At 45.3% G+C, this 16,418-nt stretch overlaps 6 protein-coding genes across 6 annotated transcripts; 3 read left to right on the forward strand and 3 right to left on the reverse strand.

Annotated features, from left to right (window-relative positions):
* Positions 1–56: 56 nt before the first annotated feature.
* L203_100275 (uncharacterized protein) lies at positions 57–2,778 on the forward strand (the record flags this gene model as incomplete). Its single annotated transcript, XM_066209737.1, has 7 exons — positions 57–464; positions 510–863; positions 911–995; positions 1,039–1,560; positions 1,615–1,686; positions 1,738–2,015; positions 2,074–2,778. The coding sequence occupies 7 exons, from the start codon at positions 57–59 to the stop codon at positions 2,776–2,778; spliced, it is 2,424 nt and encodes an 807-aa protein (XP_066065834.1).
* A 488-nt stretch (positions 2,779–3,266) lies between these two features.
* On the reverse strand, positions 3,267–4,565 carry L203_100276 (uncharacterized protein; the record flags this gene model as incomplete). Its single annotated transcript, XM_066209738.1, has 6 exons — positions 3,267–3,332; positions 3,387–3,790; positions 3,851–3,997; positions 4,053–4,142; positions 4,194–4,392; positions 4,449–4,565. The coding sequence occupies 6 exons, from the start codon at positions 4,563–4,565 to the stop codon at positions 3,267–3,269; spliced, it is 1,023 nt and encodes a 340-aa protein (XP_066065835.1).
* Positions 4,566–4,845: 280 nt separating this feature from the next.
* On the reverse strand, positions 4,846–10,297 carry L203_100277 (uncharacterized protein; the record flags this gene model as incomplete). The annotated part of the gene is made up of 7 exons (XM_066209739.1): positions 4,846–4,941; positions 4,990–5,122; positions 5,170–5,287; positions 5,336–5,434; positions 5,484–6,956; positions 7,006–9,775; positions 9,824–10,297. 7 exons carry the CDS (start codon positions 10,295–10,297, stop codon positions 4,846–4,848), a joined length of 5,163 nt encoding a protein of 1,720 aa, XP_066065836.1.
* A 49-nt stretch (positions 10,298–10,346) lies between these two features.
* Positions 10,347–11,550, reverse strand: L203_100278 (uncharacterized protein; the record flags this gene model as incomplete). Its single annotated transcript, XM_066209740.1, has 6 exons — positions 10,347–10,364; positions 10,430–10,584; positions 10,632–10,687; positions 10,740–11,021; positions 11,238–11,370; positions 11,421–11,550. 6 exons carry the CDS (start codon positions 11,548–11,550, stop codon positions 10,347–10,349), a joined length of 774 nt encoding a protein of 257 aa, XP_066065837.1.
* A 438-nt stretch (positions 11,551–11,988) lies between these two features.
* L203_100279 (uncharacterized protein) lies at positions 11,989–15,213 on the forward strand (the record flags this gene model as incomplete). Its single annotated transcript, XM_066209741.1, has 5 exons — positions 11,989–12,399; positions 12,446–13,099; positions 13,149–13,860; positions 13,907–14,827; positions 14,888–15,213. 5 exons carry the CDS (start codon positions 11,989–11,991, stop codon positions 15,211–15,213), a joined length of 3,024 nt encoding a protein of 1,007 aa, XP_066065838.1.
* A 431-nt stretch (positions 15,214–15,644) lies between these two features.
* L203_100280 (mitochondrial import inner membrane translocase subunit TIM10) lies at positions 15,645–16,291 on the forward strand (the record flags this gene model as incomplete). Its single annotated transcript, XM_066209742.1, has 5 exons — positions 15,645–15,669; positions 15,753–15,812; positions 15,870–15,888; positions 15,978–16,107; positions 16,217–16,291. The coding sequence occupies 5 exons, from the start codon at positions 15,645–15,647 to the stop codon at positions 16,289–16,291; spliced, it is 309 nt and encodes a 102-aa protein (XP_066065839.1).
* Between the last annotated feature and the right edge of the window lie 127 nt (positions 16,292–16,418).

The following is a 16,418-nucleotide window of genomic DNA, read 5'->3' on the forward strand; positions in this document are numbered from 1 at the left end:
AGGTAGAAAAATTGGGTTGATTCCATTGAGCGTCAGTCAACAACATCAACAGCGCTATGCAGCAGGAAGTCTCAATTCAGCATGCGGCCACCTTTGTCTTTGACTCGGCTCTCCCAGTACTTCAATACGCAAAGCTGGTAGAGGCAGAGGGTGTGATTCACAAGTTGGTGCAGCGACTCATAGAGAAGCATGGTAAAGACGCGTCATTACGTTTGAGTCTGCTTGTGACCAACTCGGAACGGCATAGATCAGCAAGGAAGGTTTACAGAGCAGAGTACTTGTCGCCGACGATATTTCTTGCCTCTTTACCAAAGCTAACTCGAATGTTTCTTTCCAAGAGGCAGTTGCCCCCAAAATGGCCGGCGTTTGGTCAAAAAGATATGTCTGGGGAAAGGATAAAGGATCGCAAGCGAAAAAGAATAGATCAAGTCAACTTGTTGGATGGTGTCGTCAAAGGGCTCGAGGTGAGTTTGTGTCTGCAGGGAATAGGCAATTCTAACCATGAGCAGCTTCTTGAGCAAACACAGTCAAATCGACAACTTGTACTTTCAAAGACATTCATCTCACTCACACCCTCAAGCGCCATGCCTTTGTTGGACTATATCTCTGGGCTAAATCACAAGACGACGGACGGTCCGCAAAAGTATCTTGTGATGGTCGCCGCCAATACTTTGTATGACTCAGAGGTTTTGAATGGTGTGAGTGCGGTGGTCAACGATAACTGGGATTCTGGGTGGGATGGTAGAGGCTGGAAGGACCTGGTTGGAGAAATAAAAAAACGGGATATAAAGTGTTCATGTGTCATTGTCAGATCACCGAATGATGAAGTGCCAGCAAACAGAATTAAGACATTGTGCCAAGATGTGAGCTGAAGTGACCGTGTTGGGACTAGCGGCTGACAGTGACTTAGGTAATGGAGACTGATACCAATCAACCGTGGTTTCCCATACCACCAGGGGTAGACCTCCTTCTCTCTGGTTACAACATCAGACCAAGTAGGTTCTGTGGTTCGTTTAGATACGGAGCTGATAACTGCAGGGGTGACTTTGACCCCGCCTCTACCATTTGATATGCCTTCGACCATAGCTTCTACCACCACAACCGCTACCAATCCTCTCAATGCTTCTGATGCCAATTCTGCCAACAAGATTAACCCAAGGCTTGCTCGAGTATTCGCACAGGCCCAGGCTGCAAGTCAAGGACGCAGCATTTTCAACCCAGCGGTCCTCGCCAAGTTGGATTCTCAACTGATTGCCAATATGCTCGCCGCTGTCAAAGTCCAAAATGTACAGAACCCATCTGAAACTAGATGGATGCAGATCCAGCAGCTTTTGGAGGCGCAACAGTGGGCCAGAGCGCAAAATGTCCAGAACCAGGGACAAAGCAAAGTTGACACAACAGAAGAAAACGCCATGGCCATAATGCAGCAACAACGGGCGCAACAAGCTCAAGTACCGGCGCCATCTAAGGGAGGACAAGCAGCAATGCTTTCAAGATCTTCTACAGTATGGTCAGGACCGTTCACATGGGGGCCTCAGTCTTCGGGTGCTGGATTGGCAGGTAAATCTGTACCCGTGGATTGCTTGATATAAGATACTAAGTTAACGTGTATAGTTGCGGTCAACGTGGATGCGCAAGTGGCCAGCGGAAATTCTGATACTGTACTGAGCAGTCAATGGCCTAAGGGTGAGTGACTTTTCATATGAGCTCATTGCGTATGACTTGACGCTCTTTTAGAACTCTCGTTCCATGGTCTTGCTGTACTGAACTTTCCTGCACTCACTGAGTACGCCAAACAGAAGTTCTGCCCTGTGGTAGCCTTCATTCCTCAGGACAGGGACAGTAATGGGCCTGCAAATATTGCGCGATACACCCAATTAAGTGCTAGCCTTGGTGCCAAAAGCAATATGGTAGTTATTCCTTTCCCGTCTATGGGCGCCGACAAGGGGCTTTTGATCTTTGCTGCTCCTATCTCGGGAGGAAGAAGTTTTAGATTGATGGGCATTCTTTGCGTAGTGCGTTATCTTGTTGGGTTGACAGACATAGTGCTCATTACATACTGTATGATTGCAGAATGTGCCCTTCCCTCCCCTACAGCTCATTAACCCTCGTAGTTCCGCTTCTTCAGTCCAAAGTCAGCGTACCTCTTCCCATACTGGCATTACGCCCACACTCGCTGCCGCTCAGCCTGCGCAGGCCACTCAATCTGCGATGCAACAACCTCTACATACACAAATTAGACCTTCACCTGTTTTACAACAAGGCATGGTGAACAACTTATCTGGTAATTTCCCATCACAACAGTTGAGCCAAAATCAGCAGCAACAGTATAATTTGTTTATGCAGCAACAAGCTCAAAGCCGGCAAAACATGGCGGGACCTGGACAACCTCTCTCACAACCTCCATCTCAGCCTGCAGTTGCCCCAGCAACTGTCCCAACAGAAGCGTCCGCTGCACAAGCAACCAAAGGGTCAGGTATTACTGTACAGCAATACAACCAAATCATGAATCATGCCAAAAAGCTCGGATTCAATATTCCTGCATTTGACCCGGCCACTATTTCGCATCAAAAGCTACAAAACTTGGTGCAAGGATTGAGAATGGCAGAGGTGAAGCAGCGATTACAGCAAGTGCAGGCTCAGCAGGCGCAAGCTCAACAGGGGGGACAGACACAACATCAACAGCAGCAACAGCAACAGCAATTACAAGCTCAAATGGCACAGATGCAACAGATGCTGGCGGCGCAGCAGGGAAGCATGGATATGAGAGGATTTTAACAGTAGTGAGCTCAAACGAAATCGTATCTAGAGTTATTTCAAGGCTTGGCGATGTTCCTATATTGTTTTTTTGGTAACGAGTTTGGTATTATTGTGTTAGAGATAAAGCTTGGTGGCTATAGGGGTTCTCACAGTTGTAATTTCAAATGCGTAATTGATGAAATACATTATTTCGAAACAAAGCAAAACAATTGAGGATTGTACTGTTTCTGTCAATCTGGCATTGCTCCATGCACTTACTTGTTTCACTAAACCTCATCATTCATATCATATGAATGAAGGCAGATGCTTGAGGATGCCTCGGTCTTATGTGCAGTGGCAACCAGAATAAAGATTGCAACAAGGGTCACTGTGATATCTTACATTGTAAACATAACCAGCTCATCTCTATCGTTTCTAACATCTAACATTTTTTAGTTCATTCTCCGCTTTTAGGCGCCTTCATTCGCATCGTAATTTCGGGTTCTACGCAAGTCACATTTACTGTCTTACTTTGGTGGAGAACTAGCTTTGAAAACTTTACTCTCCTTTCTGAGGGCATAGCCTGTCCAAGACTATCATTACTCGTCAGCAAGAAGAATCTCAGTAGGTGTTGAACTATGATATACTTCGTCATATAAGGCGGATTTTACAGTCTTTCCCTCTCTTTCCCTAATCAGCTCGTTTGCGACCCATCCAATTGCTGCTGTCATTCCACTCCCGCAACTGTACACAACTGTCCTTCTCTCATCTTGCGCTCCATCCCAAACATCCTTTCCACCCATACCATCTATCAAGACTTGCTTCAACTCCTCAACTGGCTTGAATGAGGAGTAAGGCTTTTTCTCGCCTGCTGGAACGAGGTGCTGGGTAAAAGGAAGAGAAAGTGAATTTGGGATGTGTCCTGAGGAGAGGCCAGGGCGAGGTTCAGGAGCATTTCCAAAGTAACGGGCCGTTGGACGGTGGTCGAGAACAATCTCGGACGAAGGGTCTGAGAGAGGCTTCTTGCTGTTAGAAACAACTTGTTCATAGGCTACAGCGGTGCCAGAAAATCAGTCATGTGAATGACAAGAGCGAATGGAGCTGAACGTACAGCGGACCCACTCCTTTCTCGGTCCCTCAATCTTACCATATTCGCTTGGTTCAACCTCGTGAACTTCACCCATTTCGACATCATTGCCTTCAGCTACCCATCTAGGTAGACCACCGTCCAAGACAGACACTTTGTCATGTCCAAACGCTATCGCCGCTCAGCCCATTTGATTGCATCTGCACTGAAGAAACGCTATACATACCCTTGAAAGTGTATGCTGCTCGTGGGCTGGAAAATACCCCAATGGTATCGTAAACGACAACATGGGTGTCTTTTGAAATCCCAAGTTTCTCTGAACCAAACGTTGAGGCCCATATTCACTTTCGAGCACGAATCAGCTTACCAAGCCCTTCTTTGAATCTCTCCGCGCTGGGAAGCATATGAGTCAGACTCAAAGGGTTTTTTTCGACCGTAAGTTCTGCCACTTCATCCAAATCGAACCGCAGCGCTCCTGGAATACGGGGGCCATGCAGATACTCGGCTATTGCGGAGCGGTCAGAGTTAGGCATATGCCAGGACGTATCGAGAGGCAAGATTGTTTCCTTCAAGTATAGATATGTGAGCTGGATACTCTAAAAGTCATTGGGAGTAGACTCACTCTGGGAAGCTGCTTGTACTGCTGAGGGGAGATGAGCAGTGGGACTCTCCGGTTTGTAGTACTTGCAAACCCTCTCCAGGTTATGGGCAAGTTTGCTTTCAAATAGGGCAGCTTCATCGTCGAGAAAGATGATATCAAAATGCAAATATTTAATAATCTTTCGAATATTTATTGTCTGCTTTGGCATCAACCCGGTTAATACCATCAACATATCCATCAGATTACGTAATACATTTTTCAAGAACTTGTTGCTTCAACTACAATACATGATAGGGATAGAGCATTTTCACGAAAGAATAAAAAAAATGAATAAAGAATACGGAGCACTGCTTGAGAACAAATATACTATATGCTAGCACAAACCACTGCAGACGGAAATGGTATCAGAGCACGACGTCTATGAGAGTAAGAACGACCCCTTTCCATCCTTCATAGCCCTTTCAAACTGGGCGGCTAAAATCTCCTTTGAGGAGTAATCAGGCATCTTGAGATACTATACATATATCAGCACATGGATGTACACATTCAAGCGACAACATACAAGAGCACACGTCATAACACTCGGTAGATAGTCATCAGCCTTATAAGGTGGCTCATGAGGCTTGCGAACCACAGTGAAAGGGGGAGTGAGGCCTCGGAAACCACCAATAGGAAGCTTGGGCGCACCCGTCATGCTGATTGGTTCAGTTTGAATACGCTAGTTCACAAGAACCATACCTACAATTGGAGGAATTGGCGTCGCTGTTCCATGTTGTAAGACGACATGACTTCAATCAAATTTTGAACAGCCCGGCTCTCTTGGTTGTAGCCGTGGTCGGCTTTGATGGATTGCTCGAGAGCTGCAAACATTTAGTCTTGCAACTACAGGGATAGCAAATCAAACATACTCTCTCGAGACCAGTCTTCCTCGGCGTTACCAAACAATAGCCGAAGTTCCTGGAGAGAGAAGATCTCCATATTCTTAATGTTGAAAATAGCAGAGAATCCTATGAAGAATATAAGTGCGTTCTTTGCTGACCTAGACACTTCGCTTACCATCTTGGAAAGCTTGTACCTGCTGAGCAACGCCAGACCCTAATGTCGAATCTAATACTTTTTCCAAATAGTCCTCCAGATTGCTATCATCAACTTCGAGATGCGCACCGCCGGATTTGAGGTCAATGCTGTATCCAGGAAGAGTAAAGTCGAGAGCCAAATCCGCAAGTTTAGCACCGCTTATTCTTAGAGCAGCCAATTTGGCTCGTCGGGATGATGCTGGAAGAGGAAGGGCTTCTATTTCCTTTCTGGCCCATAGATATGTCTGTAATCTCTCCAATGATCGCGCAAGCTGGGGGTCGACAGTTCGTAGAGTTGCAATGTTCTTTTTGACAGGTTTATTTAAGATAAGCTTGAAAAAGACCTGATTCAAGTTGATATCAATTATCCTACTGTCCAGCATAGATCGACCTATGAAAAGACCAAGAGTCTTGTACCACTTGAGACGAGCTGCGTTGGCCTCCGCAGAAGCTATAGGAAGTGGACAAGGAAATAAACCGTGAAGATGATGCACATAATTTCCAGGTACACTGGAATCCTCATCCCTCCAAATTTTTAGATTCCTCCTTGCGAATTCTTTGGAAGCAAGAGCATAAAACTCCAACGTTGGTCCAAGACCGGTACCAATTTCATCAAAATATTCAACTTCCAAAGACCCAGGAAAAGTTGCATACATTTCCATAACTTTGGCGCATGATTCGAGGAGCTGAGTTCGAGAGATTCGAACTTTGCGGCGCAAAAGATTGGCAATATTCGGCATATCATCGCGTTGACGGCTACTAGATTGTTGGGCTTTGAGGAGAAGACGAGGGAATCCAAACGATGTGAGAGACAAAAAGTTATAGCGAGTATCAAAGGGGAACAAGAATGAGAAGTGCTTAGGGAGGTCAATGGCCCATCCTGGAAGACAGTTGCTGGCAATAATCAGAATCTCTTCAAGTTGCCTGGTCAACTTGGCTGTTAACTTGTTGTTTACAAAGAGATTTTCATCCAGTGATCCGGTAGTATCACCCAGAATCTCTCTGCCTTCTATAGAGAGATTATGTACTACCCGCAACAAACGAAGAATTTTGGAGGTAGGGGAGGAAGGTTCACAAGTTGCAGGGAGAGCACTCTTGACGGAAGCTGGGGATACCTCATCGTTCGCAGCTTTGACTGGGGGAGGTCCATCCACTTTTCTGAAGTTGATAGTTGGCGTAACCAAAAAGTCGCTAGAGGATATGCCGCTCGTTGCATGTTTGCCTCTATAGAGGGCCCCATAGATCGTATCTTCCATACTTAGTTTCTCTCCATTTAGGAAGAACTCCAGATGCCAATCCGCTGGCGGCGCTCGAAGTGCACCTGCATAAGAACTTTGGCGGGACGGACCACGGCTATCGGATGTACTTGTATGGACGCCGTTGGCCGGAGTGTTTTGCGAAGGTGTGGCAATGCGAGTCCCTTGGGGAGTCTTCGCCTCAACTCGGGATCCGTCTTGAGCAATCAGTAAATATGCGTTGTTTGTAATGTCATTTGAACTCACCAGCCGTTACATCCATATTCACTACAGTATCACTTGGACCACTTGCACCCAAACCATCCTGCATGAGTTGATCTATCATGGGCGCATCAAATTCATCTTCAGAAAAATCTTCGTCCTCATCAAAATCCATATCTATCCCAGTTTCCATTCCCAAAGATGATGAAGGCGGAGGCAAGACGGAAATTCTACCATCACTGGGTGCGCTTGATGAGACTGGGTTAACAGCGATAGATGGTGGCGGAGCTCTCAGAATAGCAATGCTTTCGCTTGCACTCACACTGGTACCAGCAGTGGGAACAGTTGGCGGATCAGCAGAAGGGTTGAGTCTTGCACTACGTCTGCGTTGTGGTTTCTTGAAAGACAAGCTGGGCTCCACATCATTACCTGGCAACATGGAACCGCTTGACGCAATGGAACGATTGCCGACAGGAGATTTATCATTTATGTCATTATCCAGGCCACGACCGCTACCTCCAGTCAAAGTGTTTAGAAACCTGGCCGTGCTTGAGTTCACCCCTCCACCGCCACCGTCAGATCTCCCTGCGGCATAAGCCGCAAACATTTGTGAGAGTTCCGAGTGAGAGTTGCCATTAGCAATTTTGGGCCTCAAGTATTCGTGGATAGTTTTAATTGATGCGATTGCCTGAACGGTAATGACAAGTTGACTAACAGCTTTGGGGATATTCTCCCCACCCTCGTCTGCGACAAGCCTGATGCGCAAAGTGCGATGAATTCCAGAGCTCGAAGGACGCATGGGATCAAAACCGCCATCAAAGGCTGTTTCCACTTCAAAATTTTCAAGACGACCAAGAGATTCGTGTAAACGCTTGACAAGAATGGTGAGAGGGTTGGGGATTGAGATACTTGTGTCTGAGAATACCTCAAACAGCATGGCGCGTCGATCGGTAGAGGAGACTTCACCGCTGATGTCAACAAATTCGAGAATGCCGTCTACCAGTCCACTCTGCAATAGCTCAAAACTTGACAAACCATGGTTGGCATGTGAAAATTGTTCTGCGATCTGTCTCAACGTTTTTCTCAAGTCTGCCTCAGTAGCATCGCTTTGGCAAAGCCTCTTGACCAATGCCTTGATGTCGCTCATTATTTTGGTGGCAGCTTGTTGATTTTCGCCACCCAGTTCAAAAATCTTTTTGGCGAAAAGCATACGGGCGCGTACAATATTAGAGTCGTGAGGATCGGGATGAGGATTATGCTTTCTGGGCGTGCTTTGGCCAGAACCAGCACTCAAATTCATAGGAGCACTAAGCCCTGAACTAAACAAGAGAGACCGAAGTTCGTCCGGAATGGGAAGAGAGGTTGCAGTGGTAGACCCAACAGGCATAGAAGATGGAGTCGGTGGAGCCAGGACTTCAGGTCTTGCAAGAGGAACAGATTCCATAGCTTGTTTTAAGGGAGCAACGCCTACACTTTCTTCTTTTTCTACTTTTGCAGCAGTTTCCTTTGCATTCTTTTCCTTGTTCATTTCTTGTCTCGCTAAAGTTGCAATTTCGAACACCACACCTTCTCTTAAGAATGATACTTGATAAATTTCTGGCAGCTTTGTAGCGAGCAGCTCCACGATTTGCAAAGCATGAAGAACGAAAGCTTCGTTGTCTTTGGACGAGATGATCGCACAGAGGAAGCTAGCCATTGGCACACACTTCAGTGTGGCGCGGAGTGGTTCATTGGGTGCAAATGCGATGGCCTTCACCAAACCAACGAGCACCTTGGTTCTAACCCTAGGAACAACACTTGCCGCATACACATCCACTAACACCGGCACAACAGTTTTGATAAATTTGCAAATGAGATCAGTGTTTGCTCTGCATAGCCCGAGATGTGTGAGGGTTTGAGCTTCGGCCTCCTTTTTGGCTCTTTGGGCGGCTGCCTCTCGGTTAGCGCTGATATTCAACACAACATCAATGCTAGGATGTTGAGAAGAAGTACCAGCATCTGAAGGAGTATCTATACCAGTGTATGGGTTGTTGGAGGTAGAAGCTTCCGCGACTCTGCTACTGCGTCTTGGCTTGTCGATAGACCCTTCAATCCTACGGCCTTTTCTCACTCGATAAAGATTTTTCTCGCTGTACGCTTTAGAATCAAACACTCCGTCTTTCGGAATAGGCGGTAAAAGTTCAACTATTAAAGCCAATGATTCTTCCACTTGCTCTTTTGGTCTGTGAGCAAGATTTTGCAAAACCGCCATGTCAGCAACACCACCAGCCAGCCCCTGACCGCCGATTGACATGCCTTGTTCATCTTCGTCATGGGCTGGTGGGAGTACTCCAGTCAAAATGTGATAAGCTGTGTTGATCATGCCAGACTCTAAAAGCCTGATGGAGACCTTGGCAGAGCCACGGGCGGAGGTAGTAAGTGCTTTCAAAAGATGAGTATAAGTTGAAGGAGTGATGAGAGGCGAGCCTCCAGAAGGTAAAAGCAGAGCGTTGATGGCAGTGACGGTCGTAGCATCTAGTAATCCTTCGAGATGGCCAGCATTGTGTCGAAAAGACTCGATGGTACGAAGGATAGCCAAAGTGGCTTGCTCAACCAGACGCGGATCACCAGAGCCGAGTGTGTCGTGAAGAATAGGGAAAACTTCCTTGATCTTGAGATAACAATCACTTGAAATGTTCCGACAACAATTGGCAGCAGCAGTGACAGCGGTACGCTGAACATTAGTAGAAAAGAACGGTAGATAACTGAGCAGTGCACCGAGGCCACCCTCGCGCACTATAGCCGACGGGTATTCTGCTGAGATTTTTTCGAGAGTCTATAATTAAATGAGTTAAATACTGCGTGGAGCCAGATTTTTGCTTACACTCAGAGTCTGTTCTGCTAATTCAATGTAAGATATCTCAGTTAACTTTGAACAAAGTACAGGCACAGCGCCAAGTTGCACTAAGCTATGTCCGCATCCTGGTAGAGCCTCCATCAAATGAGCAAGACATCTACAAGCCACAAGCTGGCATTCCATTTCGTCCTCGCTATCCATTCCGTTTGCAGTCTCCCCTGAAGAAAGAGCCAAAGCAGCTGCAAGTTGAGCGTCCTCATCCATATCATCAAACACAGACTCCTCTTCATCAGATTCACCCTCCTCTATATTTGGTTCTCCTTTCAAGATGGCAATGAATTCGGTAGCAAAAGAAGTTGGTGAGAAAACCCCGCCGAGAGTTTCTTCATTGCTAACAAGTAGAAGCTCACTGCATTCTTTCAGGGCGGCAAGACGAGTGGCATTGTTTTTGGAATGAAGTTTCTTCTTCAGCCTCTTTAAACGATTAGACATGCCCGACATAGGATTACCAAAGGCTCGAAAGCCGGTTCCAAATAAGGCAGCAGTTGCGTCATCGAGATTGACGCCGCTTTCCGAGGCAAGACGTGCGAGACGGTCGTAAGTGTTACCGCCAAATCCAAAAAGTCGACCAACGCTACGACTGCCCTCTTCCGCGTCATCTTCACCGCCTTCGTCATCTTCGTCTTCGTCATCTTCGTCTTCATCATCATTGTTTCTATCTTCAAGCTGTTCCTCCCACATGGAATCATCCTCATCCATGTAATCATCATTGATAAGTTGTGCGGCTGCTATTCAATATCAGTTCTGTATATGATAATCTAATTATGACACTTACCACTATCGCCCTTCTTATGACGATCGGTAGAACTACCGTGGCCTTTCTGTCTAGAACTAGAAAAAACTTTCAGCTTTTCAATGCATTAAACCATTGTAAAGGCATTACCTAAATTTAGAGGGCATTTCCTTATTGTGTCGATTAGATTCCCCTTGACTCTTTCTTGAAGTTGCACCGAAACCCTCGATGAATCCTTCGGATCTACCTCTCAAATCGTATCGCTTTCCTAAGTTAGACGAAGAGATTGTGGATCGCCTTGAGCGTTTTGCTGGATGTAGAGCTGCAGGAGGAGATGTACTAGAGTGATTGGCTCGCTTTTTGCCTTTGCGATCGTTGTGCTCGCGGCCAGTACCGGAAGGCGGATTGAAAGCGGGAGGCAAAACTTGTGGGCTGTAGAGTATTGCAGAGAAACGGAAATTCAATGGTCAGCAATGTTTCTTGTTTAGTCTTTGACATCATCATCAAAGCTTTATTCAGTGATTCAGATAACGGAGCGTACACAGCGGCAAATAATCATCGGATACAATGGCCTCAGCCACAGTGTAGAGGCTTGCCTCTCCTCCTCACGCAAATAGGCCAGATCTTGTGGAAATATGATGGACCTACTTTGTATGGCTAGAAGGCAACGTATTTTCGTTTATGGAAACCCTCTTTTTGCCCTTGTTGCTGATCGACGGAGTGGCCAAGTCGATGGCAGAAGTACTAACAGAGAATCGGGACGAACGGCGTACGTTGGAAACTTTCAAATGAGTGAGCACAATAGAAATTACCTGTCATGAGTCCACCAACCTTCTTTTGAGGCCAAAGATGTAGCTCTCGAAATATCGTTCGCAGTTGTATTAAAAGTAGAAATGGCGTTGGCGTGTTCAGGTTGAGACGACTGATAAAGACTAGTATGCGCTTCTTCTTTGCCGCCCATTGAGTGTTGGAATTGTGTGTAAACGGTGCACCACAACTCTTTCTCAACGAGGTGAGTACCCGAGTCTGGGTCTGGGATGTGGATCAAAGTGGGACACAAGATCAGTAATGAGACTTGGGGGCTGTACACTCTGGAGATAGCGAGCGTAGGGATATATGGTTACTCCATTGGTGAGTGGCAAACTCCTTGGGCTGATAGAAAAAAGAAAAGTAAAAGAAGAAAGTGATTGAAAATGATTGGTGAGAAATATGTCAATTGCGTTGGTGATTGACCGGTGAGGCGGGATGATGCACAGGCCACCGCCATTCATCCAGCATGACAACGGAGTGTCAACTATCTCCGCTATATCGGTGGTACAAAATGTGGAAGTGGAGGTTTGTTCCAACTCGAAAGATTCATTACTTTTAACAAGTGTATAATACATATTTGTCTAACGTAATGACATCTCAAGACCATGAAGAGACATCCGAAGCTATAAACTACGCCTCAAAACACCCAGAGTCACTCCCACAACTTCTTTCTGCACTCCGAAACCTGCAAGTTACTGAACCAAAAGCCATCCGAGCCAATGTCCACATTTATCCTTCATCTATATATGCTCGCGAGTCCCCCGATAGATACAGAGATAGGAGAATAACCAGCTGGAAATTGAATGAGTACATGTATTTTAAGAAATCTGATGTATTCCCAACGCTGGCAAGAGGACTTTTTACAGAAAAGCTAGAAGAAAAAGATGCAATTCCACCCATAATAGAGGGAAGAAGGGAAGAAGATAGAAAGCCCAAAGAGAGAATTGTTCTTCGAGGTTATGACAAGTTTTTTAATACGGGCGAGGTTGGCTGGACAGAGGTGAGTTTGATCCAACATTGAAACTTGCTTAATACATCGTATTAAGTGGGATGCCATGAAGACTCATACTCAAGGGCCTTACTATGTCACGCTTAAATCCAATGGTTGTCTCATTCTGATTTCGGCTATTTCGCCCGTTCATCTGGTGGTTGCGTCCAAACACTCGCTTGGTACCACCACGGAAGAAAGGAACGAAGCAACTATGACTGTTGTTCAACCTGATTTACAATCTGGGGCTGTATCTGATAGTGGCCCTTCTATTTTATCAAAAGAATTACGCTCTGATATCGATCATCAATTCATAGAGAGAACCATCAAACCCGAAAACACAAAAGGCTGCGCTGATCTCCATTTCTCTGAGGCTCAAAACAGCGTGAAGCTATTGGATCAGACTTTGAGTGAGATGCACATTCAGGATGTTCCACCAAAGAAAAAGCCAACTAAATCTGAAAAAAAAGCGCAAAAGCTTGCAGAAAAGGTTGCCCATAAGGTACAAGTGAGAGCAGAGAAGGTAAACCAGTCTGGCACAATGCAAAAGATGAAGACTGGCACAGAGTCTCCCTTCGCTGAACATGAAGAAGCCAAGCAGCATGCGGAGGTTGGGAGGCAATGGTTGAAAAAGACTTTGGAAAAGAGTGGAAAAACAGAGCAAGAATTAGCAGATAGGTTATGGCGGGGTAATATGACTGCTGTTCTTGAGGTGAGTACTGTCCATAATCTTTTGCAGCAAGCTGGCTAATGGGAAATAGCTCTGTGACGACTCATTCGAAGAACATGTCCTTGCCACACCTGACCGTTGGACAGGCTTGCATTTACATGGTCTCAATGCCAACACACCTCACTTTTCCACTGCTTCACCATTAGAAGTAACCCAATTTGCTCAAGAATTTGGTTTCATACCAACCAAATATGTAGAAGCTTCTTCCCTTGATGAAGTTAAATCTTTCACAGATGATGTTGCCAAGACGGGTAGCTGGGAGGGGGATATGATTGAAGGATTCGTTGTCAGATGTACCGTCAAGGAGGCAGCAGAAAAAGACTCAGGCAAACCGCCCTACAAGATTGGGGCGCCATTCTTTTTCAAAATCAAATTTGAAGAGCCGTACCTTCTCTATCGCCAGTTCCGAGAGATTACTCGGGCCATGCTTCCTCTCTTGAGTACTACTGAAGACTCGCAAAGAGAATCAGTGTGGAAGACTATACGTGCTAAAGCCAAACGCCCTGAAGTAAAAGTCTACGCTGAGTGGGTTGAACGAATGATGAAAACGGATCCTATGTTATTTGACAATTATAAAAAAGGAGTTGTAAAGGTGAGGGAGAGGTTTTTGGAATGGACCAGGACGGAAGGGAAGAAGTGGGATGATGCCAGAGCCGGAAGGCTTGAAGAGGAGACGATAAAGTCTCCGAGAGAAGGACTACCGAAAAAGTGGATACTAGTACCAGCTGCTGTACCAGGATGTGGTATGTGAAATCTCTCCTCCAAGTCGTAACTTGCTAACTTTTACAGGTAAAACCTTTCTTGGTATCGCCCTCAACAGTCTCTACGGGTTTGCGCATACTCAAAGTGATGATATACTTGCAAAAAAAACCGCCCCAACTTTTCTCAAAAATATCAAAGAGCTTCTCGAGCAACATGACGTGGTCTATGCCGACAGATGCAATCATTTAGTAAAGCACTATGATGAAATCGCCAATATTTCCAATGACAAGAAACTTAACAAATATGATGTTCGTTTTATTGCTATCACATGGGACCTTGATTCATTACCTTATTATCAAACACTCCGTATACTTTCAGACCGCGTTGTTGCCCGAGGGGATAACCACCAAACACTCCGTCCAGATACGTCAGTGGACGCGGAGCACGAGGCAGTGATTGGCAGGTTCCTCAGAGAGTACGTTCCGCCAGATCCATTGCTTTTCGATACTATCATTAAAACTGCCATCCTCGATTCGCATCAAAATTCTCTTAATAAGGTTGTTGCTGGGCTAGTTCAGCCTCTCCACCTTTCCTTGCCCTCTTTGGAAGAATTAAACAAAGCAATAGAGACCGCCAAGAATTACAGAACCGCCACGCCCTTTCATTCTGCACAAAAAACAGCCAGGTCCATACGATACTTTGCTGTCGCTCCGGAGATTGATTTGACCCAATTGACGCTTGATGTGTTGAAACTGATCCAGGGAACAGACCAAACTACGACCGCGTGGGCATTTCTACAAGGGCTCATTAAAAGAGGAAGAGTGACAGCTCAACCTCATGTGACACTTTGTCATGAAAAAACTGTAAATGCTGAGAAAGAACTGCGTGGACGTCTAGGTCCTCAAGTAAAAAATGGCTGCAAACAAGACATGGATGAGGAAGAAAAGCAGGCGAATGAAGATGCTCAGGTGCAACCAGCGGGACCACAAGAGATTCTCTGGGAAACTTGTAAAGAAATAGCTACCTATAAATACCCGCCTCTCTTCACTTACTCACTGACCCACCTAGTATGGGATGACCGGGTCATGGCTTTTTGTCTATCAGAGCTCCATCCCAAGACGACTAATATCCTGGATGGTAACGCACCAAGTGCGCTCAATGTAAATAATATTTTACCCGAGGAGACCAAGCGACTTCTCCATATAACTGTTGGTACAAGGGACCCAGAAGTGCCCGCTTTCGAGTCAAGAGAGTTAATAAGACAAGTGAGAGTGTGTCTAGGGCAAGGAAAGGAGGAAGGACAAATGGATGAGATTGTGCAAGGAGGGGGTAAGCTGAGATGGATAAAGGTTGAAAACATGCAAGGAGAAGGAAGAATTAGAGGTATGTGGTGAGTACAGAGGCGGTTTGGGTATTTTTGGTATACTATAACCTGCTTTATATATAAACAAGATCTTGCATTTTTTGGGAATGTATCTAGATAAACAAGTCAAAACAGCATTGCGTGCACGAGCAACAAGATTAGTATATTCAAACTAGTAATAGCTTTCTACATACTATAACACTTTTACTCAGGTATGTAATTGATAATGAAGATGAGGGAAAATATACTATTACAATTTTTAACTTTTAATCTTCTACTTGTTATCGACGGAACCAAATTCGAAATTGAACGGCAAAGACATGAGAAACAAAGATAACTTTTAAAAGAGTCAAAATCGAATCCATCTTTTCAACTTGTCGCATCTCCATTTGTGGAATTATACGGCAGCTGCAAATAATTTATCAACTTAGGCCAGTATACCGGGTAAAGAAGTAAGGAAAAATGAGTTTTCTCTTTGGTGGTAACAGTATATCTTTTTTTCCCTGGCGTTCTGAAAAATAGTTGGCTTACCCAAATCTCGTGCACCCTGCGTATCTGATATCAAATCAGACCGATCAGCTGAGGGCCAGGTTGATCCTGCAAAAATTGAGATGGCTGTTGCCGAACTTGGTATGTGACCTGCTTCCTTTTTTGCGTCCTACAGTGTTGTCTAATAAAAGACTATAGATATGATTACGGATGTTTTGTATGTCTCTTTTCTTACAATACTCGATTACTACGACCTGCTTTACTCCTCTTACTCTGCCCCTGGAAAACAATCTAATATAATGTCAGCAACCGGCTCGTTACCTCTTGTCACACCAAATGCATCTCTTCAACCCCTCTCAACTATCGATATGCCGAAGGAGATTTGTTAAAGGGTGAAAGTGTCTGTATCGACCGGTGTACAGCCAAATTCTTCGAAGTGAGGCTTGTTTCTTCTTTCTTTGAGGAAATGGTGTATGCGAGAGTAGATTTGAGTGGCAGTATGGAATTGCAAAGTTTTGTATTATACTAATATTGTCGTGCTTTAGGTCAACAAGAAAGTTGGAGAGCGAATGTCTGCCATGGGCAATACTGCTCAAGCTACAGGTTCTTTCGGAAGATAAAAAAAGATGTGAAGGGAGAATGTAGGATTATGCATCTACTTGACCACTCAGAAGGCCGGCTATGTATGGTGAATGGAACACCGTTTCTTATTCACCATAGCTGTCTATCCTTTCGAAGTCTCCACTT

Source organism: Cryptococcus depauperatus, chromosome 1 (assembly GCF_001720195.1).
Source record: "Cryptococcus depauperatus CBS 7841 chromosome 1, complete sequence".
In the NCBI taxonomy this organism is placed as follows: domain Eukaryota; kingdom Fungi; phylum Basidiomycota; class Tremellomycetes; order Tremellales; family Cryptococcaceae; genus Cryptococcus; species Cryptococcus depauperatus.